The 8,451-nt window shown below is 41.8% G+C and overlaps 1 protein-coding gene across 1 annotated transcript; it reads right to left on the bottom strand.

Moving 5' to 3' along the window:
- Window positions 1–1,095: 1,095 nt before the first annotated feature.
- Window positions 1,096–6,898, bottom strand: LOC147011389 (thread biopolymer filament subunit alpha-like). The gene is made up of 10 exons (XM_085858281.1): window positions 6,223–6,898; window positions 5,491–5,708; window positions 5,255–5,315; window positions 4,911–5,006; window positions 4,379–4,555; window positions 4,162–4,287; window positions 3,950–4,063; window positions 2,401–2,507; window positions 1,810–2,189; window positions 1,096–1,436 (listed from the first exon to the last, which is right to left on the bottom strand). Exons 1-10 carry the CDS (start codon window positions 6,847–6,849, stop codon window positions 1,411–1,413), a joined length of 1,932 nt encoding a protein of 643 aa, XP_085714407.1. The 5' UTR covers window positions 6,850–6,898; the 3' UTR covers window positions 1,096–1,410.
- Between the last annotated feature and the right edge of the window lie 1,553 nt (window positions 6,899–8,451).

The raw sequence follows: 8,451 nt of genomic DNA, 5'->3' as shown, positions 1-8,451 counted from the left end.
GGGCGAGGGGAAGCCGGGAGGACGTTTGAGAGGGGCGAAGCCAGGCAGTGGATGGGGGTGGGAAGGGAGGAGTGAGGTGGGGGGAGGGGGGGTTGAGAGGATGCAGGATGAGGTGAAAGCTGAGAGGGGGCTAGACGACGAGGGGTCAACAGGTGGGCGAGGTGCTGTTGTACTGACATGGGAAATAAGCTTTGTCAAAGAGAAAAGGAAGAGATTTTGATGAATAAGAAGAATGAATGGGTTGTTCTTGACGGTGTAAATTTTTTTATTTTATTTTAATGTTGTGAAGAGATTTTAAGGAAGGGAAACATTTTATTCAGTAAGGAGTCAGTTTGGGGATATTGCAAATACGAAGGGACAGGGAAATGAGTAATTCGGCACCAAGATAAAAGTTTGGATTTTTTTTCCGATGTTGTTGTGTTGTTTGTTTGTTGGTGGAAATATGACCACAGTGAGACTGCTGTCAATAATGACCTCACTGAAAATCTGTGGCACGTGCATGTGTAGGCCGTGCCCTGTGGACCAGGTCTCCTATATTAGTTGTTGAGCACCGCGTGGCTCCAAGTATTCCAAAGCATCATTCTGGAGAAACTGTGAATCAAACTTCACCCATTCATTCCTGCTCATTCACTCTACCCGCGTCACTTTCCACTCCACACCGGTGATCTGATTATTGTGGTCAAGAACTCGTTGAGGAATGAAGCTTGGAAACTCCACATGTCTGTTGGACAACCACCTTATGGGAAGCAAAGTAAAGTTGACATTTCAGGTGTTATCCCTTGCAGGTCCTTTCTTGCTCTGATGAAGGAATGGTGCCCGAAACATCAAATACTTTGCTCCCTACGGTGGTTAGCATAACTTTGTTAACGTTCCATGAATTAAATATTTCGTTGGAATAGTTGGCTATTTCAGACCAACACGAGCCTTAACAAAGTGTTTCATTCCCCTTTCCCCAAGAGAGTCATTTGGAACTCCAAGATATGCTGCATCCCTGGATCACAATATTATTTTAGTGATTTCTAATAACTGGCTGAATTACTGAATTGAGTGCTACCAACGAGCAGATCACAACCGAGAGAAGACAAAACAACGATGTGCAATTATATTGGCTTTATGAGTTTGATCAAAGGCAAATCCCACACCAACAACAAATTAAAATCATTTTCCAGCAAAAATAATCAACATAATATGAGCATTCTTCAACAATTCCCGTATCATGCAACTTCGGTGATTATTTTGACATTTTCAACAGCACAAGTGGAGATTCGTCTTTAGTTCCAGCTTGGATGAAGGAAAAGAATGTTAATGCTTGAATGGAAGTTACAATCATCATCATCAACTTCATTTATGCACCAAACTAATGAGAACATTGAGGTCATTGTCCTTGCTATTTAAATCTTGGAAGAATCCTCAGTAGATCCGGGATGATGAACGAGCTGAAAGAGAAAAAAAAACACTCCAGTGAACAACGGCCGGAACATACATCAGGAGGTGTTTGCAATGAGCCACACCAGACACATATATGGGAATCATTACAATCCCTATTGCATTGTGACTGCACAATATGGTTAATGAAACACTTAAGGGAGAGGAGGAACGGAGATCACTCATGGGAGGATGCTGCATGAGCTACACGACCATTCATTGCTTCACAACTTGCTGGGAAGCATGATCTAATCACCCACTCAAGGCTTGCCAAGTAAAGCAGGAGAGCATCATACAGATGCTAAAGATCAAATCATTATGAGCTACCACTTGGCAGACCCAGTTATTGCTCATTTACCTGCAAATCTGCACTCAATGTCTCACCTGAACTGTAGCTTTTCCTGCTGGTGCTGTAACCTGCACGGCTGGAGGAAAGTCCAACTCCTGCAGAGTATCCAGAACCAGAACCGTAACTGCCTCCTCCAACCGCAGCACCCATGGACATTCTGCTCATCGACATTCCCATCCCACCACCAAAACCACTACCGACACCGTATCCTACACCACCACCTCCTGCACCGTATCCTACGCCACCACCTCCTCCCATGCTCCTGAAACCATAACCACCGACTCCAGCCAGGCCGACTCCTCCAACACCAGCAGGAGCCATGGCATATGAAGCCCCACCACCAGGATTTGCAGATAGACCACCTGGGAATGTTCCTGTGTTGGTGGTGATGGTGATTCCTCCACCATGCCTTATTCTGTAGAAAGTATAAAAGAGTTTTATATCAACACTGGAAGAAACGTGATGTGAGATGGTTTTGTTTAACATCATCAATTCATGAAGAATATCTGAAGAACCACATTTATTATCTGATATCACATTGTACCGGGATCTTTGTCAGAACTCTTTATATTACTCGTAATCCGTTATTATTACCATCTCTCTCAATAATCATGTAACCATCGTACCTGGTCTCCTCACTGTCCAGCAGTTTCTTGTAAGCTGCAATCTCCACGTCCAGAGACATCTTGGTGGCCAGAAGGTCTTGGTAGTCTCTGGCATACTGTGTGATTTGCTAAAAAGGGATTGTGATCAATCGGAGGTGATCAGGAGAAGAAGTTTGTATAATTTGCAGGTGATTAATGAATGATCGATATAATTAGTTTCATTTCAATATTTCAACATTATCAGCAAAAGCTTTGCTTCTTCCTGAACTTTATCCATGGATAAAAACACAGAAAATGAATATTATTATTAAACTAGAAAGGCACTTGGGAGAGCGCATACCTCCACCATGCAATGCCTGATCCACGAGAACATATCTGGCCGATTACATTTTTGAAATATCATGCTATATATTGTTTGAGCCCTCTCAATGGTGAAGAATCACTTTAAAATTTGTAGTCGTTGGACTCGGATTCTCACCAAAATCGAATCAAGTTGTGGTCACACAACCAACATGTCCACCAAGTTTCATCCGAATCCGTCCACAACTTTTTGAGATATCCTGCTATTTTTCGTTTCTGAGCCCTATCTCTCAATGGTGAAGAATCATTTTAAAATTCTAGCAATCGGATTCGGATCCGTCCACAACATTTTGAGATATCCTGCACACAAACAGACAAACAAACAAGAAAAAGACGTGCGGAGCATGATACTTGCAAAATCCACCCCCCGCCCTTCTCCAAAGGTTTCCATGAATATATCAAATTGTCCATTCGATTAAAATTAAAATTCACAATCTTCAGTTAAGTTCAGGTGAATCGGATGAAAATTGATTATTTTTCAGATTGAAATTGATGATTTTAGAAGTTTGACCTTGAGTTGACGTTTAACTTTTTGACATCAAAAATAGTTGGTTTCCAAATTCAGTGATGGATGATGCAATTGCTGCTTAATCTCCAGGTTAATCAGATGAAAATTGACGATTTTTCAGATGAAATTTGATGATTTTAGAAGTTTGACCTTTGACATTTTGATCTCAAAAATAGTTGGTTTCCCAATTCAGTAATGCACTATGCAATTGCTGTTTAATTTAAGTCAATCAGATGAAAACTGTCAATTTTTCAAATAAAAATTTGATGATTTTACAAGTTTGACCTTGGGTTGACCTTTGACTTTTTGACCTCAAAAATAGTTGATTTCCCAATTCATTGACACAACATGCAAATGTTCAAATTTCAATTCAATCTGATGAAAAATGACGATTTCAGAAATTTGACCTCAAGACGACCATTGACCTCAAAATCAATAGGCTTCTCAGTTGAGACTACCTCCACAACTTAGTAAAGCTTCATAAAGATCTGTTTGGAATTGTGACCTGCAGCCGACAAACAGACAGGAACAGAATAACAAAATCGACTAACCAATATACCTCAAAAATCTTCGAGTTTGCAAGTAACAAACAGAGAGGGGTGAAAACATAACCTCCTTCACCTTCGGTGGCCGAGGCAACAACGTCTTGTGAACAGGTGAGATAACTCATCATTTTAGTGTCGACAAAGAAAACATCCTCACCTTCTTAATAACTTCTAAGTCCACCTTGAGGCTATTTATCTTGTTGGTCCATTCATCAGACTGTGTGTGGATGTTTGTCTCGATCACGGTAATCTCTCTCTCCATGTCTGTGTTCTGATTAGAAACAACAATTATTTTTATAATTATTTGTTTTGTGGTAATTAAGCAAACACAAGTCACAAGATATACATGGAGAGCACCATGTGACGTACCTTCCTGTGGAGACGATCAATTTCACGGTGAACCGAGTCGATCTGGAGCTTGAACACGTGTATCTGTTCCTTGGCCTGGATGATAGCTTGAGGACCAGCCTGGACGGTGACGGCCATTTCTTGGATCTGGAAAAAGAAAAATCGATTCAAATTATCATCAAATGTCCATTATGATTGAGAAGTATGTCATGTGTCCTCCTCACACAGTCATTCTTACCTTTGGCTGAACCTGGGCGAAGGCCTCCTCGCGACTCTTAGTGGCAAGAACCTCGTAGTGGGTCTTGACCTCCTGCAAAGACGTGGTGAGATCTATAGCCTGGTTGGTGTTGTCCACCCTGATGGAATAGGCAGCTGTTGGTCCACCAGTGACGGTAGCCTGCACCTCACGTACACGCTGTGGGATACACGGGTGAAGGGTTGGTGGTGGTGGAGGGTGTTTGATGGAATTATTGCTTTAAATGCACATTTTAAATGTCATTCCAGAGACTTTTGATGTACATCACAATTTGAAGAGATATCACCTTCAGTTCAGTTTACCTGCAGCAGTTTGGTAATTTTGATGTGATTGATCGAAATTAACATGGGAATGAGGATATCTACAACAGTGAGAGATCATTTTCCTTTCATCTTGAAAACACTGAATCAATATTCCAGGTTGAGAAACTAATCTGACAATCCCTAAACTCACAATCACACCGGGATGAAGGATCTTCTATTAAAGTGAGAAATTCTACATCAAAGGATCTTACGGCATTGTAGATCTGCTTGGTGGTGTTAATCTGTTCATCCAAACCCTGGACCTTTGTCTGCAGATCCACGATGGTCAAGTAGGTCTTGTCAATATTCTGTAAACATAAAAATGTCAACAAATCATTTCATATCCTGTTTAGTCACGGAAAAATTTAACTTTCTCTTTTGATTGTACCTTGACTCACCTGTCAGGTATTCATTGATAACCATTATCTGCTCAGTTTGTAAATACAGGCCATTCTGTTACAAATGTCACTCCATAAATCATGACTCGTCACTAAGTTGAACCATGTGGTGCTCATCAGTCCTGGATGATCTACCATGGTTTGAGTTTACCACTTACATCTTTGTTTGTGTTCCAGTCTGTCTCCAGTGTCCGTGTGACTTCCACTTGTTCTTCATATCTGTAGAAGATTTTCATAGTAATGAGGAAATTATTCCATGACATGAAAATGACATCAAACAAGGTGGTATCTGCAGAAGTGAGAGGACATTCGAGCTCCAGTTCTTCCTTGAGATGAACCTTAACTCAATAATTGGAATGACCATGCATAATGTACGTCTGGTGTGGTTGTTTACTTGGTGGTAATGTCGTTGATGATGGTGGTCAGGTGATCAATCTCAGAATGAAGTGCCGTGTTGGTGGTCCTCAGGTCTTCGATCTGTGTGTTGTAGGTCGCCGTCACTGTGCTTGCCACCACTGCTGTGTTCACAGGGCCTTCTGGAGTGTCACTGGGGTTGGTGATCATGGAGATCTGAGCTTTCAGGATGGCGTTGTGTTGTTCCAATGTACGCACCTGGTGGATGGAGGGGGGGGTTGGTATAAACGGGACAATTTGATGACCCGAGGTGCAGAAAGAGATGAAGGTCGTTTCAAGGACTGCTCACAAGAAACTAATTCAAAGGATGTTCCAGAAGATCAATAACGAGACAATTTTAATTACTGATGTTTTTTTTGGAATTGAATGAAAATCAATATCCATATGAATTTCGTAAAGATACGATGCAAGCATCACAGGAGTGATTGATGGGAAGGATTCTCCAAATTTAGTAAATTGCATTGAGATCCACTCAGTATACCAATCATTAGTAGAAGTTAATGATGGATTTAGAATGACTGAAAGCAACAGATATTGTTACATAAACATTAATGTTATTCTCCATATATGCCATTCCTGAGAATGTAGCTTCCACAGAAGCAAACACAATGTAACGTGGATAATGCCATAAAACTGCTTCCATAACTACAAAGTGAAAAAGAAAAATATAACACAAAATTACTTTGTCTGATGTCATCCCACATCACCTTACCTGATCCACCAGATTAGCAAATTTGGTGTTGAGGGTCTGCAGGTCCTGCTTCTCCCTGATGCGAGTGTGTTGGACTGTGTCAGGAGAGGGTAGAGTTGCTGGGTCGATGTAACCAGGTCCGAGGGGACCTCCGAAGGGACCACCAAATGGACCACCAAATGGGCCACCAAATGAGGGACCAGCAGTGCTTGGCAGGAAGCTGTAATTGACACCATATCCTCCAACGCTGGTTCCCGGGCCTCCAACACGAGTGCGGAAAGCAGAGGTGATTGCGTGCAAGGCCTTTCCTGCTCCGACACCTCGCAAGCTAACAGGAAGCCCCGCCGTACCAGACAGAGAGAGGCCACCAACTCCCATTCCAGATCTGTAGCCACTCACCATGCTGCCCCCAAGCACTCGAGAAAGACCGGTTCCACCAACCGATCGGCCGAAACCAGCACTCGCTGCTCCTCCAGCACCACCTTGGAATCCCAGTACCCTCGAGATCCCACCGCTTGAGTAAGTCGTACCATAACGAACCGACCCTCCACCGACTTTGTGTGAGGAACCTTGGCTGTAGCTCACACCCTGTCCTCCTCGGCTGACACTCTTGGTGTAACTCGAGCTGACTGTTTGGGAGATCGACATCTTGGTTCAGCTCCTTTTCCTGCTTCCACTGCAAACTTTGAGGTCCGTGCCATGTGCTGTTCTCCTGTACCTTATATAGCCCCAGCATGGGTATACCTCACTCAGGTGAGCTCACATGAAATGCAAATGGGAAAACTTTTGTTGTGCCAAAATGCTTTTGGATCAAACCTCCAAACACCTCGAGGGCAACAAATCTGGGAGATGATGATTACTCACACCTGGAATTGAATTCCCTTTACATTTTTGATCCCAAGTATGAAATGAAGGTAAAAATCGATATGAAATACTAGATGAGACTAAAGTTTTGTTTGAATTGTAGTTTTTTTTCGTTTTGCAAATGTTCCTCATCGTCACCTCACCATCCGTTTTAAAGTTTCTAATTGTCAAAACTCTTCGAACTTCATCACATGATATACAAAATTTATTTTAAACAACAACGATATTGATTTATTACATGTGCACATGGATAATCTGTTTAGATTGAGTTGTGAATGGTTGCTACAAGGGGTTGATGAGTATTGGCCTTTTACACTACAAAGACCGTGGAAACTCGGTCATAATTACCTCCACCATGAAAGGTGGACGGACGTTATGTTTTCACATCCTTTTTACTTGCAAAAATGAAGATTTGTAAGTACTGTACTGTATCTTGGTTGGTCTGGTCTGTTTGTCTGTTTGATTGTTTCTCTGTTTGTATGCCTATCACCCACCGGTCACATTGTTTACTCCGATCTTCATGAAACCTCATCACATGGTGGAGATGGTAACAAGCTGGAAGCGTTTTATTTTTGACGTCAATAGGTCACAATGAGGTAAAAGTCACATATATCATATATATATATATATATATATATATATATATATATATATATATATATATATATATATATATATATATATATATATATATATATATATATATATATATATAATATCCTGAAACGCAAAAGAAACTTACCACTTGTTTGAAATGTAATAAAATTGTAACAGTTCAAAATAAAACAAACCAACAATTGCTAATTGAAACATTGGCATTTTATTGTTGACATGTCAAGTTTTTGACCAAGATACACCATCTCATAAGTTTGTTCTACAGTACAGAACAGCACAGGGTGCAATGTCAGTCCCCTTTCAATCGCGTGTGTGGCCACCATTGTTTTGGATACAGGCAGTGCATCGTCGGCGCATACTGCCTACCAGTCTTTGGATGGATTGCTGCTGGATTCTGTCCCACTCAGTCCTCAATGTCTGAAGCCATCTGACTAAGGACCATCTGCCTGTCCTGCCTTGCAGTGGTGACTCTTGGCCTCCCTGATCGAGACATGTCATCTGCAGAGTTGTGGAGGGTGTCTCTGTCCACCAGGGCTGATATCGTCTGGTGTGAACAGCCAAGGCGACGTGCCACCTCATGGTAGCTCAATCCGCCTTGCAGTATGCCCAAGGCACACTGCTGTTGATCCCTTGACAATCGTGGCATGTTGATTGAAATGCCCATTTTGCACTGGCCTTTTTAAAGCCAATATCAAGACATCACGTGCAGCTCATTAAAATCACCCCTTGGCTAATCACTGACAGTCAAAACAGGTGTTCAACAGCTGTGCT

The sequence above is a fragment of the Eptatretus burgeri genome, chromosome 15 (assembly GCF_056783735.1).
Source record: "Eptatretus burgeri isolate ZD-2024b chromosome 15, Ebu_testis_v1, whole genome shotgun sequence".
Taxonomy (NCBI): domain Eukaryota; kingdom Metazoa; phylum Chordata; class Myxini; order Myxiniformes; family Myxinidae; genus Eptatretus; species Eptatretus burgeri.
This window is presented reverse-complemented; position numbering and strand designations above follow the sequence as displayed.

Coding starts and splice junctions, on each gene's coding strand:
- LOC147011389 (XM_085858281.1), bottom strand. CDS start 6,849: ATGTCGATCTCCCAAACAGTCAGCTCGAGTTACACCAAGAGTGTCAGC. Junction 5,007..5,254: donor ACTGGAACACAAACAAAGAT/GTAAGTGGTAAA, acceptor TTATGTTTACAG/AATATTGACAAGACCTACTT. Junction 4,064..4,161: donor TTGATCGTCTCCACAGGAAG/GTACGTCACATG, acceptor GTTTCTAATCAG/AACACAGACATGGAGAGAGA.